The 18058-nt window shown below is 34.3% G+C and overlaps 1 protein-coding gene across 3 annotated transcripts in view; it reads right to left on the bottom strand.

The window, feature by feature from the left end:
* The window catches only part of Cadm2 (cell adhesion molecule 2), a 980415-nt gene that overhangs the window by 220679 nt on the left and 741678 nt on the right, over positions 1-18058 (bottom strand). For all 3 annotated transcript variants that reach the window (XM_063224759.1, XM_063224757.1, XM_063224758.1), the window contains one exon: positions 4638-4787. In XM_063224759.1, coding sequence (XP_063080829.1) covers positions 4638-4787 — 150 coding nt within the window. The remainder of the gene's footprint in view (positions 1-4637; positions 4788-18058) is intronic.

Genomic DNA, 18058 nt, shown 5'->3' with positions numbered 1-18058 from the left:
GATACCTTTGATTCTTCTTTTTGCTGACATTAGAAATAGGATTAAAGTGCCATGATATAATGCCACTTCTAAAACTGTATAATTCGAATGATGAAATTTCATTTATTTACTGCTCATTTCATGTTTTTGTGATGTCCAAGAGAGGGCTGAAAGTAAATATTCTGCTAGCCAAAGCTATACTTGGATAAAGTTCATATATCACCTAAAGCATGATATCAGCCTTTAGAATTGTATCTTTCAAATAGTATGTACACATTAGCTACTGAACACTTGAAATCTTACTATTGTGACTGAGAAATGATTCTAAATTTTTGTTGAGTTTTAATTCACTTAAATTTAAATTTATACAGTGCTACTGCGTTGTTCACCTTGGTATAGTGCGGGTCTGTCTTCATGACTATTCTTTTGGGTAATGCTGCCCTAATGTAATTTTCGGTCTTGCTGTATGTGTATCTTCAACAATTGTGAAGAAACTGCTGCTCTTTAACAACAAAAGACAGCTGTGAAAGATCAATGGCAGAGCTGGCTGGGGTTATTCTTCACGTGGCCAGGCACTCATGTGCTTCATTCTCAGACTTTCCAGTGAAACTGAATGTAAAAGCTGTACCTGGGTACAAATCCCTTTCCTATTAGTCCCATTAGCAGGAGAATGTTACTAAACACTTGTTATCTGTTTTCTCAGGTATCAATGGGAAAAACCACTGATCAGAGTAAATTGCTAAACCCTACTAAAAGACTGGATTGTATGTGCTTTTCTTTATTTTGGCTGAATAATAAATATGGCAACGTAAGTTTCATCTCAGTCAATACTCTCAAGTAACACCTACTGTCCCCTATGAGGACATTCCTGAGCATTCACACATAATCTCTCTAGACCTTACTGGGGTTTCAGTTTAACTCTTTTTCCAGCTGATCATCAACTGCTCAGTCACAACATGTTTTTCTTCAGGTCATAATTCGAAATAAATAAGGTTATTTTTCAGGTCCAGTATTACCAATGGGCCACCATCCTGAGTTCTTGGCTTATCCTCGCAGAGCTCCTTTGTACAACTACACTATTCAAGTTGACAGCAGCAGTTAACACAGGCAGTGAGCAGGCTTGTTCTGTTCTGCAGAGCAACTTACCCTACCTGCCTTAATGCCTTCCTTCCTTGCTCTCTGCTCATTAAGCTAAGTCAGAAATTCAGACTCAGGGGTGCAGAAGTCTTGTCAGTACTGACTTACATAGCTAAAATGTCTGAAACTCAACTGCATTTCAAAATCATTTGAGATACAATTAAAACATTCTCGTGCTGCATATGCCTGGTCTAACTGGAAAACTCCTTGGGTAATTGCATTGTGTAACTAGGGCTAAAAGTCACTAGCAACAAAATCTGAGACAGAAATAAGTGTCAAGCTAAAGATAGAGCCTTTAACTGTGGCAGCCACCTGTAAGAGCCTGCATAATTAGGAGCACAGTAAATTCATTTTTTTTTTTTCTCTCTTGCTCTTATATAGTCATCAACAGCATCACAGACCTGGGTTGCTGTAGTTCTCCAAATCATGCTTAGCTTACACACTTAGGCTCTGGCCCTACTTGGCTGGTTTATTTACCCAAAACTTAGGAGGGCCAAAGAGATAAATACAGACAAAACATGGTGAGGAAAAATTGTGATCTAGAATCCTTTAAACTGCTTTCATTGTTAAACTATTGCATTTGAGGGTTTCTTTAATTAGTAATTTTCATTATTTTTTACTAAAATTGATGACAAACATAACAAACTAAGAAAATATGCACTAGCAAAGCCAGGGGTGTACTATAACCCCCCCCACACACACACACACTTTTGCAACATAATTTTTAGCTGCCTTTGGAAAAGGAAAATTAACTAAAGCAAGTGAACACTTAAAGAAATAACATAGTTAGACAGATTTGGTATTTTATTGCAGGAAGAAGGTACAACAATATATTGCTAGCTATTATAAATATAGTATGAGCTTTTCTCCCCACAATTTATCCCTTAGAAATGAGTTTTATCTTATTTCCAAGTCTACAAATATTGTATTATAAATTGTTCTATTTTGTATAGAGGCGGTGTATTATTCTGAAATACTCAAATCAATTCTACTTTATGTGTTTGGTACAAGACAACATATAGAATCCTTGAAAGAGGAAGCAAAGGCATTTAATATCGATTTTGTGTTTGTGCTTGAGGACTTGACCTCATCATTGTGGATGTCACTATAAACATGACTGTCAAAGATCTCCTTAAAAAGCAAAACAAGTATTGCTGAAAAGTGGAGAATGCAGATCTTTGGTGGCACATACCTGTCATCTCGGCACTCTGACAGGTTGAAACAGGATGATCTTAAGTTTAAGCTCAACCGGGGCACTTTAGCATCATACTGAGATCTTGTTTTAGAATTAGAAAAATAAAAATAAGGAACTAATGAACAATCTCAGAGCAGAGACCCTGAGTTCAATCTACAGTATCACACCATAAAAATAGAGATTGGTTTTATATATTTGTAGGACGGATTAAAAAATTCTAATTTATGAAAAATTCCTTGTGATTATTTGGGACATTTTAACGACAGAATTAAATTCATTTAAAAAATGTGACCAAGTAAAACGTTTTTATTTTTCTTTTTTTGCAAGGGTAGGTAAAGCAACATTTTAAAATTAACTTCTAGAGTATTATATTAAATTTGCATATGTAACCAAATTTATAAATTAAATAACGTTAACCATATACTATAGAACTCCACAGTTACATGCAAATGACTGCAGGTAAAGAAATGTCAGAAAGTGTAAGGGAACAGTGTTTCCTGGGCTTGGTTCACCTATATTTTCATACATGCAGTGGATGTCTTGTAATGTAGTCCTCATGTACCAGAGGAGACTACACTACTCAGATGTTTGGTGAAAAATCAGTCCAGAAGTTGGAAACTATTTTAGGAGAAATTAATGCATCAATAAAATAATTAATATAGTAAGTAATATGGTATTACAGTAAAACCTATAATGGTTGTTGGCCTCATTGAGTTGCCTGGAAGTCTTAGAGAAAGGACAAGGTCCCCGAGGAAGAGGAATTTCTATTTGCTTACTGCCCTTAGCCTGGCATTGCCAAAGGAATTCTTTTCTGGGTCTTTAGTTTGTCAGTTTATATTGGAGATTTGAAATTTTCCAGTTTCCACATCCATTTTGTTTTAAGAAAGTGCTCAAGTGGATGTGGAAACTAAAAAATTTTGTTTTAAAAAGTTAGCCAATTTATCTATCATCTGTCTATCTATCTAATCAGTTATTTTTCTCTAGAGAAGGCTAACGTATCCTCCATTTTTTTTTTTTTTTTTTTTGGCATGGTACATAGTCACTTCCATTGTACTTTTATTTACATTATGTTTGCCCATTCAGTGATTGTCTGTCTTTTCTATTATACTCTATGCCCCATATAGGCATATGGATTATCTATTTGTTCTCTTACTCTATTAACTGGAACAAAGGAATCCTTAATAAATATTCATCCAAACAATGAATTAGGTATATAGTCAGTCCTTGATTACTTATTTATGATTTGAAACAATCTAAAGTATTTATTTTAATTCTAGAAAACATTAAAGAGGGAAAAATATACAAGTACAAAAAATGTAAAGAATACATGCTTTGGCAAATAGTCACAGGTCTGACTTAACTTAGATACATTTTATTTTATTATAATTTATTTTATTTTATTTTATATATTTTTTTGGTACCAGGGATAAAACTCATGATGTCACACTTTGCCAGGCAGGCTGTTATGCTGCTGAGCTAACTCCTTGGCACATGGATACATTTTCATACTTAAAGTAAATTTAAATCATTGTACTATTATTTACAGAAATTTGTAGAAAATCTCTCTCTCTATATATATATATATTAAGACTATACTAAATAATATATAAATACTAAAAATAAATACTACTTACATCTATATAACTTTTTTACTTAAAACAACACATCCATTAGAAATGCACAGTCTATTACTAATTGTTCATTTTGAAATATACATAGCCAATTTTCTTACTCCTCTAAAAACATTTAGTTCAAATCTATTTATATGTAATTAGAAGCACAAACTAATTAATGAAATCCAATTCAATTTTAAGTAAATACATCTTCTTACTAATTTTAGTTTATTTTAGAAACATGGACATATTTAACTTCACTCTGGAAATCCTTTATAAAATTTTTACTTTCAGATCCACTGCATGAGAATAAAATCATTAAACATTTCAAAAATCATCTAGCGAATTCCAAACATATAAAATTAAATGAAAATAACATTGTAGTACTAGGAGTAGAAAAAAATATTCAACCTGCATGCAAGACATCTACAGGACTGAAAGTGTTTAATGTTTAGAAAATGATTGTTAAGAGAAGCATAAAAGTAATTTTAAAACAAAATTAGAATGGTTTATTATATTAAAAAGTTGACATAGGTTATCTTTAGTGTTTATGACTTGCAAAACAAAATATTTTAATATTTATCATGTTTAAATACAAGCAAAAGCAGTTTGGTAATCAAAAGGAATAATTTGAATCATCTCAGAAAAATAAATTCATTATAATTAGTATATTTTAGAATATGAATAAAACATTTAGAATAAAATGTATTCACCTTTCTTGTCATCAAAATACAGAGTCTGTTGAGCTGGATTCGACCACTGGAGGGAGGTGTTATCATTTTGATCGACCCTGCAGGTCAAGATAGCAGTTCCACCTTCAACAACCGTTACATTCTGTGTTAGAGGAAACTGCCCTTGGCTGCCTGAAAGGAGATTAAAAAGCATATTGATTAAATAGTGTTATAGAATGATTAACTTCTTATGATCTACAATGAACTTCACTTCTTATTCAAAATGAAATTTAAACCAACAAAAATATATTTCAAAAGACAAAAAAAAATGAAATACTTAATCAGAAGACACTTTGTCTAACATACTATTAAGAGTCATTTTCACTCCTCTTCATTTTTCAGAAAACTCTCTCTTCTACCTTTGCACACATAAAGATTTATATTTCAAGTGTAACATGATAATCATTAATTTCCCTTGGTCTTGCGTTCATTAATTGCTGCTAGATTGGGTCATTGCTCAAGATAAGGCATGAAAAACTTTGGATGATTGGAAGATGCAAAACACAAAATATACTTTCCTTGTTGCTCTTATATTTCTGAACAAACATATGTAATATGAATACAGGAAGTTTAGTTTCAATTTCTGATGAAATTTGAAAACAATCCTGTTTCACCAGGGCTTCTCACAGAATGTAGCTATTTGTGGAATCTGATTGTTCTTTAAAATATGTTCATCTTTTTAAAAGATATCTATCCAAATATTATAGAAGCAAGTCATGATGGGATGCTTCCTTTAATTGTAGTTACTCAAGATGTCAAAGCAGGAGTTGAGCCCAGGTGTTAGAGTTCAGCTTGGGAGATATTAAGAGACATGTCTTAAAAAGAAGAAGAAGGAGGATGAGGAGGAGGAGGGGAAAGAGGAGGAGGAGGATGAAGAAGACAAGGAAGAGGAGGAGGCAAGAAAATGACAATGATTATTCTAATCCGGGAAATACAGATAATATTTTTTCATTGTTCCCTTATGTAGTTGCCTGCTTTTCTACTATGAATATATATTCTTTCATAATCAAAAAAATTTGTATTTTTAAAATGGTCCTGAATGTGATATTATTATATAAAATCATTTTCCATCTTCTTAATAATTTTAGTTATTAAAGTAATTTTTAAATAAATTTACTTAACAAATGCACTTCTAACCATTAAACTAAATTTATGGTCACAGAAAAATCATCTACATCTTACCAGCAATAAACTGCCAAGTCTGATGACAATGACCAACATGAGTAAAAATGACTTTCTAAAACCAGGTTAAAACAGTATTATGTGGGCAGGGTAGTTCATTAAGTGAAAGATAATTTACATATTCAAGAACATGATGATCTAATCACACCCAGGAAATATATTTCCCTTTTCTTTTTAGTTTTATAATGATTCTATAATTACTTCAAGAACCACTTGAGGTTATGCTAGAGCTATTGGCATAATAATCTTATTACCAAGAAGCCTGTTGATTGGCACCATAAGAGACAGAAGAGCCTGAAGGGAAAATTTTCTTTGCAGACCTAAATGACACAAGCACAAAGGTTCATGACCACATTATATAATTAAGTCCATCAAGTATAAAAATCTGATGCCAGGAGCTTTGCATTCTCAATGCCAACCTCTTAGAGTCACTATGGCAACTCCCCAGAATATCCCTCTGTAATCTTTAGGGTGGAGTTTTAAAATTAAGGTTAGAATTTGCTGGAGTAAATGCCTTTTTAGTTGACTTGAAAGTCAACAGGATCCAGAGTGGGTTGTGTTTTGCCTTCAGCTTAGAGGTGACCTCTAGCAGGGGAACATGAAGAACCATCAATCTTGTGAAGTGAGGTAAGGCAAAAAAAACCCCAAAACAACCAAAAAAAAAAAAATCAGAGAAAACAGAAGCTTGAGACAGAGAGGAATAGTGACCACAGATTAGCAGCTCATAAATAAGAGTCTCAGAATGGCTTTAAGACAGTTTCTCAGGTTCTGTGGTATAGATATAATGCACAAATGGAGCAATCTGGAGGGTGACTCTTTAAGCACAGCCATGTATAAATAAAAAAAGTACAGCTATTTATAAATATACATTTTCAGCCCAGATAACATTTTAACTATCAACTGGTATGTATATAATGGTGTCTGCTTCTCTAAAGAAGTGGAATACGACCAGTGACGCTTGCAACAATTCCATTGACTACATTTGCAAAAATAATTTCAAAACATCCCCATAAGAAAATCTGATCCTTCTCATTTCATAGATGGGCAAACTGACACTAGGAGGTTAAACGATTTTTCCCATGGTAAAACAAAGTCAATGAACCATTTGGAGTTGGCTCTGAAACTTAAACATTTTTATTCGTATCTTTCAGAAAAAGGCTGCTGGTCATAATAGCATTATCACTATTTGTTTACATAGGAATTAGACAACATTAGGAATGAACAATCATTTTAACAATGAAATATAATTTGTAAAAGTCAAATAAGAGATGTCAATATTAACTTCCCTGAAATCTCCAATGCTATAGATAATTATTGAAGTCATTCCTAGTGATCCCTTGCAGGAAAAAACAGTTTGGTTATTTTCTACGTGTCAGGTTCTTTTTTTTTTTTTTTTTTTAATTTTATTTAAGGAGAAAAGAAAAGAAAAGCAGGGAAAGGGTACAAGTTATACAGATTTACAGAAAAAAAATGAACAGTAGGAAATCACTAGTTAATGGATTACATATTGTCATCTTAGAAATAATTGTTCAAGTCACAAAATTAAAGCTTGTAAAGTGGACATTCCATCAATGTTACTGCAAACAGTTCTGTTCATTGATCCAATAAAACTCTGTGATATCATTTTCTATCTTATACATTTAAATATACATGCAGTTATATAGTTTGGAGCACTTTCTTTTCCTCTCTTTTGTACCATGACTATTACACATTTTGGGTTTCATTGCTCCCACGGTTCTTATTACTTTTTTGGAAGAGAGTAAAACCAAATGTGACATAACAGAACAGAATCGGTCAAGTCAAAAGGGTGGACATAATAGATAATGTAAAAACATAATACAAGGTGATCAACAATGGTTACTATAATGCCTCCCGCTATCTCTAATAGAATTGCCTATATCGTTAGTTATAATACAATTGAACAAAACAGTAAAGAATAAAACCGACAAAACCAAAACATTGGAGACATTGTAGGTCTTCAAAAGTAGATAAAAGTCAACAGAAATGGGCGTCATAATGAATCTCATTATCTTCACAGCTGATGCCTAAACTTTTGAACCTGATACTATCCAGCAAAACAGAATAGGGGAACATAAGTTAAAAACCATATGGTGAGAGTAATACAGGGCTTTAAATCAAGGTAATGAAAAGTCAAAGTGGGTTACTATAATATATCCTGCTATTTTTTTCCTTTAATTAAAAGGATAAAGATAAAAAAGTAAATAATGGAGTGGAGATTGAGATAAAAGAGGGCATAACAACGAAACAGCACAGATCAAAACATAACCATTTAAGCAGAATAGTGTTTCACCACCAGATAATTCTAACCTAAAAGTAGTTACCATATTGTCTCTTTCTTTGAAATCCTTGAGTACAACTTCGTATACTGTAGCATTAAGTATATCAAAACAATATAAAACCATTCAAGAGAATGACAGCATTACAGAGTATTTAGAATCGACTAACAGAAAATGAACAATGGTTTCTGTATAATCTCCTTGTCTTTACAAGGTTTTTGCTTATACTATTGTACATAATAAAATCCAGTAAGATACAACCTATTTAGACCATTGGAAACAGAAGGACAAAAGCTAGATGAGACTTCAAAACAAGATGATACTAAATCAGTATTACCTATTAAGATGTCATTTTCTCCAAAATAGCTGTTCCTATCATCCAATCTTCTCTGCCTCATTTCTGTTGAGCTCTTTTTCTGTCAGTAGCTGTCAGTTTGTCTTCTTCATTTTGTTCTCTGCTCCATTCATTGCGGCCTCTCTGCCATTATTTCTGGATTCTTTGTATTTTTCTTTTTTTAGAATATCCTGCAATACTCTCTGTAGAGTTGAATTGGTGGTTGCAAATTCCCCCAGTTCCTCTTTATCCTGGAAGCACCTTGTTTTTCCATCAATTTCCAGGGACAGTTGTGCAGGATATCTCAATCTTGGCTGGAGATTATTATCTTTCAAAGCTTGAATTATTTCCCCCCACGCTCTTCGTGATTTGATGGTTTGTGCAGAGAAATCTGCTGTAATTCTGATGGGTGTTCCCTTGTAAGTGGTCTGTTTCTTGTCTCTGACAGCTTTTAATATTCTGTTCTTGTATTGAATTTCTGGAATTTTTATTATTATATGCCTGGGTGTTGCTCTGCTTGGGTTGTAGGTAGCTGGGGTCCTGTATGCCTCATACATCTGAGTATCTTTACCTTTTGCTAAATTAGGAAAATTCTCCTGGATTATTTCTGTGAGTAGCTTTTGTAGTTCACTTGTTTGTGTCCCTACTTCTTCTTTTATGTTCTTAATCCTTAAGTTATGGCTCCTCTTATCATCTTCTTGTCTTTGTATTATTGCTGTTTGTTTCTTTGTTATTTTTAAGAAGTTTTTCATTTCATTCTCCCATATTACAAGTCTGCCCTCCAGTTCAGATATTCTGTCTTTAGTTTCTTTCAAGCTGTTATGCCAGTCTTCGATAGACTTCTTAGTATCTTGGTAGTCCCTTTGAACCTGTTTCACGTATTCTATGCTTTCTCTGTTTTCTCCATCAAACAATTCTCCCCTTTTTTTCTGTTCTTCCATTCCACCGCCTGTTTTTTCTTGGGTGGTACTTAGCATTTCTCTAACTATTCTGCATACTTCTAGCTTCAGGTCATTGATAACTTCATTCCTGAATTGGTCTATGAGGCTCTCTATATGGTGCCTTATGTATATTGGTGCGGTGTCTGCTATTGCCTGTTTCTCAGAATTGGGGGCCGAGGAGCCTTTCTTGTTGCTGCCTCTTCCCATGCTGCCTCTTCTTCTCTGTTCCTTATATATGCAAGCTTATATAAGAGGCCCAGCTTCTCTCCCAGTCAGCCACAGCCTGATCGAATTGTGCCAGTTAGGTGTTCCCGCTCACCGCTGCGCACCAGGGAGTTACGGACCAGGCAGCCTACGCGTCTCCCCTCCCAGCCACCGTCAGGCTCTGGGATCTGGGTTGGGACGGTATACCAGGTCCGCCAGCAGCGTCACGCAGGCCAGGCACTTTTCACCGATCTCGCCCGAGAGGGGGATGTGTGGCTGGAGTCACCACCGCGCCCTGCTCCCGCAGGACTGCTCGGACCCAGAAAGTCCTCCGCTGGAGTCAAACTGTGGTAGAGTGTCAGCTTCTCTCACTCACCTCACCACAAGTCAGTGCACGCCTCCCTGCCGTTCGCAGATTGCCGTTCTCAGAGCTTCTGCGCGTCTCTCTCCTTGCCGAGCCACTGTAGAGGCAGCCAGCCGCCGCGCGGCGGGAAACCCAAATCACGGCTTACAATGGTGCGGGGTCCAGCCTCCACACCGAGGCTTTTCTGTTCCTGTTTTAGCACCAGGAATGCATTCCAAGTTGGTTTCTCTCAGCCCAGTTCATTCCTGAGTCAGCGGAGCATATCTCCACCTGTTTATGTCTCCTTAGTCCGCACCATTCCTGGCTTCTGAGCCAAGTCTTTCAGAGAGCCTCCGGTAGTTGCTGTTATCTGTCCGCCATGTTCTCCCGGAAGTCTCACTCTAAACGAAGTGTCAGGTTCTTACATGTACCAGCACACATATACTCTGTCCTTCCACGTATAAGATTAGGACCACATGATCTCCAACCTCTTCCTATGTGCATTCTCACTTCGATGTAGTATGACTTTGGTTCCCTGGGACTTACAGACTAAATTGCCTGTAGTCAAATAATTTAGTATTTCTCAATAGAAAATTCATGTGGAGAGTCTTCTAATCTTAAACACCTTTTGAGCATGATTTCCAAAATCAATAAAAAATGTTTGTACTGTAAGCAAAGTTCTTTCCAGAGGTCTAGATTGCCTTTCACTTCCAGATATAACCTGAAGAGAGCAGTGAATTTGCTGTAGGTTGTCAATCAACCTCAAGAGCCCTAAGACTATTATTTCTACCTAGAGAATAGGCTATTATTTCTACCTAGAGAATCTAGCTTACTATAAAATAAAGAATTCATACTTAATGCATTGGTTACACAGATATTTTGTGGAACCTACTATACGCTTTGTCTTGTATGAATCAGCATTTGGAGAGATAAGTTTAAGGAACTGCAAAATAATCAGGAACTTGAAGAGAGATTGGGATATCAAGGTAGATGCTAGTTTGGTGTGATATAGTGCTTAAACTTTTTTTATCTACAAAGATTTATAAGACATTTAGATACTTGCTTTATATTAAAGTAATCCAGACTTCCTTGTAGTGACATTTATATTAAAATAATCTGACCCAGATCACTAGAATTCTACACGTAAGAGGCATCATTCTTAGCAAACAGGGACAACATCAAATTCATGCAACTTCTACCCAGGGTTCTTAGAAGCTACCTAGTTTTTCTGTTTCCTATGTTCATCATTTTTCTCAGGCCTCCTTATGTTTATTTCCTCTTATTACTTTTGTAAATATCTGACTCTCTTAGTTAATTCTAAGTCAATTAAGAATCTGGTAGCAGGCGTTTTACATTTGAATCAGCTACATAGTTTAATGTACTGAAATGTAAGTTGAAGTTTCTGTAGATATTCATCATCTAGTGTGAATAGAGTTTCTTAGGACAGTGGCTTGCTGGCATTTATCAAGGAATTTGTGACAGCAGAATGACTAAAGTAACTCAAATTTGTTGTTGTTGCTGTTGCTGTTGTCGTTGTTGTTATTGGTGTTTGTGTGTGCATGTGCGTGTGTGTGTGTGTGTGTGTGTGTGTGTGTGTGTGTGTGTATCAGTATGTCTATGTATCTATATGAGATAGATCAAATTGAAGAGGTGAAGTTGACACTAATTTTTTCATGGAGGGAAGATTAAATCATGAAAGTCTTAAAGATTTTCTAGTATAAGACAATGAAACGTTTTTAAAATTCTACTTTAAATATATAAGAATACATTTAAGAAGATATAACTGATGATGATTGAGAACAGATACATGTTACTCCTTTAGGCTTAAAATCAGACAGCAAACTACAAAACTGGCCAAATTTACGTATCAGAAAGAGAAAGAGAAAAAATACACAATAACATTTGTTATATAAGTAAAAGCCCTATTTATGTCTCTGAAAAAAGATGGGCTTTGATAACACTAAAAGTATTTGACCTCTTGTAGAAACACTCATTTTAATAATCCCTTTCCTCTGTTATTTCAATTCTCAACCATTCCTGAGCTAACTGTAAATATATGGAAAACACAGTTAACTTATTTTATTACTCACAATATGGTAGGCAACCAGGCGGGTTCTAGATTCATTTCTGTTATCAATGATTTAATTGCCAACAAAATCTTGCCATCACCTCCACCTTGAAGATTAAGCTCTCTGTGCACACATACTTTAGATTATATGGCCACAGCCACACAGTTAGAAAGTACAAGAGTCAGATTTTGAACTCTAGCACCGTTTTCAGGCTTTACCTGCTTAATCACAGAATGAACATCAATATAAATTGAGCTTAATTTTGATCACATAACTGACAAAAAGAAAAACAGTTTGCAGTCAAGTATTTCAAAGATGCACTTAGATCTCTGCATCTGGTTTAAGGAGAGAAAGTACACTTGCATTTCAAGCTCATGATGTGCTAGAACTCACACCAGCTCCTGAGATACAACTGAAGGTGACTCTTACTCACTTTGTGCTCAGTAACATACCTTGGTAGCTTGAAGTTGACCACAGAGAAAGTATTTCACCATGGAAGTGGACAAATACTACAGATTCATTATTTTTTTCCCATAGAGTAAGCTGTTACATATTTACAGAACACCACTGAAAGTCATCACTGATGTATCCTTCTGAGTTTTCTGCACTCATCTTTAACATGTTTCCTTTCTCTGAAACACTATCTTCAATAAAATTCTTCAGAGAGCTCCTATTTTTCCTCTATTCTGATACTGATTTGAAGGCAGACTTTTTTTTCTCTATCAAAAGCAGAATGACTAAAAACTTCCATTTGTTATGCAGAAATAACTTGTTAGAATCATTAAAAACCAGCAGTTCTTAATGAAAAGCAATAATTCAATATCATGTAAAGGTAATCTCTCCTGGACCTGTCTTTAAATAGTGCACTGAGCAGGTGTCATTACTTCTTCAATGTTTTTTTCTGTCATATATCTAAGCAGGGAATGGTTAAAATCCTTTCTGAGACAAGTTCAAACTCCAGTGAACTGAGTCTTAAACCTGTTGACTTTAGTTAATTAAGAGTTGTCTTTCTCACACAAATTTCATGCGTACTTTTACCGTCTGACTGCCAAGAATCCAGCACACTGTCTCACAGGACATAAAGGAACCAGTTCTAAAATTAAGGTCACTTTAACCTTGGCAGTAGGCTGAGATTTATGATTAGAATAGATAAGCAATAAGCACAGAGGTGAAGAGAAATCTTTGAAACCAGTAGTATTGTTGAAAGAGAGCAAGCCAGTAAAAATGCATCCTTTGACAGTGATCCCAAAGCATGGCCTTACTTCCACAAACAGCATCATTCAAGCTTTGCTATCTTGTGAATGGATGATGAGTAAAGGCAATGGTTTTCAACATCTCTCTTGCCTGAGCTTAAGTTGAAACAGGGGTCACAAGAGCGGACCATTGCACATTGCACATGAGTGCTTCTCTAAGAGCAATAATCACCAGAGATATATCTAGATCGACGGGCAGGGACTGAGGCTTTGCACAGCTGAGAGCAAGTCAGGCACAGTCAGAAATTTTTCAGGGTTTGTAATCACATTTTGTGGGCTATTTAACAGGGCTATGGACTTCCCATTATATTTTTTTTTTCTGAAATGAAGAAAATTTTGCAATGCAAAAACCAGATATAAAAATAGAAAAGTAAAAACAAAGACAATTTGTGAGAAAAACTGAAGATAACATTTTTCATTAAGTGCATGTGAAAGCCTCATGATGTAAACAATGTCACATATTTAACCCTGCATTTGGATATGTACTCATACTTATTGAAAATTCATCTAAATAATTGCTAAATCAATCTGAATATTGCACCTTGGATCAAAAACATTCTTAATATTCTGGTTTGTTTTTAAATATTTTTGTGTTCTTTCAAGAAGATCATTTAAAAAGTATTGGAGTCATACCAATGTTCTCATAATTTTAATGTGAAAACAACAATTTCAAATGGATAAGTATATACAAAATATGTGAATCTTTGTTAAATATAAGCGGAGTGACAGAACTGGGCAATACGTTATTAAGGACAAAGTTTGTCTTCTTTAGAATTTACTGAAATATTTTCAGGTTTTTGTACTCTCTGTCCATCTTTCTCCTCCCTTCTTTTTTTTTTCTCTCTTGTCTGTTCTATCAATTGGCTTGGGATATTTATACAAAGAACCTGCATCTTTGAAAGTTCAAAATCATTCTTGTTGCTTAAATTGCAATCTAAAAATATATCTAACTGCACACACAACATGTTATTACTTCCACTAAATTACTGAAGGCATTCTAAACAAATAACCTTCTAATGTGAAAGTTGTGGCTCAGTAGTTGTGTAAACTGAAACACATTTTGCATACTAAAGTCTTTTGGATTGAAAAGCACAATGGTAATTAATTTAGGTTTACAATTCTCTAGAGAAGCGCAATGAATGTTTTATCACTTGAGGAAGGAAATTGCTGGAAAAATTAAGACTGATAACTAAGAATAAAATGTTTTCACTTTTGGACTGTTCCTCTGTCCGTTCATAGACTTTGTTGGACATTTTTTTCCTCACTGTTCTAAGTAACCATCTGTAAATTTATTTTTCTTTGATTCGACTTCATCTTTTTTGAATTCAACCTGCCTTTTAGAATGTAACACCTGGTATCCACCTTTTGTGTCACCCTTCTGCCCAGCCACTGTGGAGTGTGGCCATCAGACTCCTGCTGCTTGCCAGTTTCCATAGAGACAGTAGCACTTTGGAGACCTGTGTTCCATTGCAACTGCCAGACCAAAGCAAGAAAGAGACAAAGCTGGCTAGTAATGGGTCTTGCAAGGCCAGGAAAGGTTGGAAGGGTTTTTTCCTTCTGATATCAGAGCAAAGCAGTGCCAGTTTGGAAGCTTTCAGCAGTGGCAATCCTGTAGACCAGAACCCAGTGTTCACTGTGGCCATTGTGAGCAGCGCATTCTGTTACCAACTCTGAGAGCAGAAGCTCTTGTGTATCCAAAGCTTGGCTTCGGTCCTCTGTTGGCTTCTGATCCATGACAAAAGGCTTTTTCAGATTTACAGTGGCTCCCACAGCTCCTGACCCAGAGAATCCTATTTCTCCTGTTGAAATTCCACCCATCTTTCTCTTTTCCAGAGAGCAATAATAGCTTTCCAGGCCCCTCTAAGCAGTCAGTCTATGGAATGACCATAGGTTTCTTTCTAGTTAACCTACAAAGTGACTGTGAATAGATGACCTAGCCAACCACATAACATTATATCAAAACTGACTACCATTTACTATGTCTATGATAGAATTTTAATTAGAGTTAATTTTGATTATCAGGATCATTGCTGACCCTGGAGAAATTTGAAATGTAGGTGCAATACCAGTGGCCCCTCTGCCTTTCAAAATGGTACTGTATTGTATGTTGCAGCTTCTATGTTAAGATATTCTCATCACAGAGTTTTTAGATTTCACTAATTTCTACCATCAGACTTTTTACTCAGCCATATCACTAAATTTGTTTTACTTTATTTGCAATAAGGTAATTTTGAGAAAACACTTATCAAACCCAGGGAAGTATTTCTTTATGACAACTTTATGTTCTTACCTAGCAGCTGCATTACTCTAGCATGTTTGGAAACATTACCTAATTTTTAAAAATGTCTCCAATATTTTTGTTCTCTTCTAAGTTTATTTTGCTGCTTATTATTCTTTCAGAATGCTACATAAACACAAACTGCATATTATAGACTTAGTCATGGAAGATAAATAAAAATAAAACTAACTTTACTACCAAAATAAACTTTAGTACAAAACATTAAAATATATTGTTTTCATTAATATGTCTATATTTACTGCATTCCCTGAAATGTCTTGAGCATTCTGAAATATTCACGCCATGTTTTATTTAACAAATTTTTGACTTCTCAGTGAAAAAATAAGATTGATCAATTGCTCTCATTTGTACTCCCTAAGCTACTTTGTATCCTATCAAATATATCTTTAATGTTGATGAATCCAAAGCAATGAAAGAATTTAAGATAAAATGAAAATGGCATGTTTTCCAAAGCAATTTAAAAGAATAAAGTGTTGCAAAATTCATTGTATTACTTCAAAACAAGCTTATATGATAATTATCATATGTGCACAAAGACATTTTGTCTTTCTAGAACACTGTTTTCAGAGTGAACAATTAAGAATTAGACCTGACAAGTTTAACTGGCTAACTGATGAACATTTGAGAGGCAGCTTTCAAAGAAAAGGAATTTATGACTACAATCACAGTCTGGTTCACAAAAAAGCTCACTCACATAACTAAATACTCAATGGAGATCTAAACCTGGAAGAAATATTTAGGAAAGGAACACACAGATGGTAAAAATCTTCTGAAAACAAGGTGAAGAATATAGTGCTGAACATTCAGCAATCAATTAACTGGAGAAAAGCGACTGGGATAACTGTTTAAAATTGAAGTTGCTGGAAAAATATTCAGTCTGATTCTTCATAGGGAAAAATGATACAATCTTGTGTTTCCCATGTAGCAAATCCTAGCTTTATATATTACAAAAAAGATAATACATTTAATACTTTCAAAATATTATTTTTATGAAATTTAAGCTAATAACATTTCTAGGAACAAAATAAATAATATAAAAAGATACATATCATAAAATGCTAGTTTTTAATATATAATTGTTTAGAATATGCAAATGCTGTGTATAATGTGTTATTACGAAAATAAGGTAAAAACTGCTAGGACAGATTTAAACTGGGAATATTCTATGTCATTAATCAGTCTTATGATGGCTTTCTCTAATTCTAAATGAAAATAGCTTTCACAAATTCAGATTGATAGTTACTTGATTTATTATTACTGGTGGATGATTGGACTTCAGATATATAATTTGGAATCATCCTGCTTTTGGATCATGTACACATATTTTGCAAACAAAAAAATGATGTTTATCATTATCTGAATTGTTTCTATGTTAATATTCTTTTTCTTTATTATTACCTGCAGAAATCAAAATGATTACATTGGTGCATGAAATCTAGTTATTCATGTAAAAGTTATTTGTGGATACCTGTTTGTATTTTATATCATTAAGTTTGGAATGTGATAAATTTTGAAATGATACATATGTAGAATATTATAAGAATTACATCAAATGTACATTTTATTAATGAGTACTTTCAGGTAATATTAAGAATCTGACTATGATTATAATAGTACTTTCCGAAACATGTGTTTTCTGTTTCTAACGGATTTTTTTGGCAAGTAAGTCAAAATATTATTCAAAGAATATAAAATTAATAATTAGATCTGCTTTCTGTGATTAACTGTGGAAAACCTAGAAATAATTTTCACCTTCCTAGAATTCAAAGCTAAAAGAGGATTTAGTACTCAGCCACAAAACAAAATAATACGAATCGTATATACAAAAAAGGATGGATCTTGAGATCAAAATACTAAGAGAAATCAGACAGCTTAAATATCACTCGGTTTCATTTATGTGACATACAAAAAGTATAAAAGATTTAAAGATCAAAATAAAAGAAAGGTCTTAGGAAACATGGAGGTAAACCTTGGAGAGATGGAAAGGGAGTCTAGAGATGGAGAGAGAAAACAGAGAGAAGATAGAAAAAGAAAGATGAATGATGAATGACTGCATCACAAATATACGCTAATAAAACACTGAAAGAACAAAATCAGGCTAAGCAGGTAGTATTTTAACTGAAATCTAACGACAAGAAAAAGGCAGTCATGTCAAAGCAGCTGTAAGATAAGGATAATAAGCCCCCCCCCAAATATCCTTAACCTGAAGACAGAGGTTGAATATGAAAGAACTATAAAATAAATAAATAAATAAAAAAGGAGCATGAGTGTGAAAAGCTGCAATAGAATGTCCATGAAGAGACAGAAAAGAAGATCAGGTCTAGATTATAAAGAATTTCCAAGGTTTTAACAAGGGTTTTAAATTTATTTTTACTGCTACATTTGCTCAATGGGAAGCTTTGAAAGAAGTGGCAATACTCAACATACATTATCAATAAATACTTTTTTTCTCTTAAATGAAATATCTTCCAAGATAAAAGA

The sequence above is a fragment of the Cavia porcellus genome, unplaced genomic scaffold (genome assembly GCF_034190915.1).
Source record: "Cavia porcellus strain 051 isolate PalLab524CR breed Dunkin Hartley unplaced genomic scaffold, mCavPor4.1 scaffold_15, whole genome shotgun sequence".
NCBI classification, from domain to species: Eukaryota; Metazoa; Chordata; class Mammalia; order Rodentia; family Caviidae; genus Cavia; species Cavia porcellus.
The sequence above is the reverse complement of the archived record's forward strand: the minus strand, read 5'-3'. Positions and strand labels throughout refer to the sequence as shown.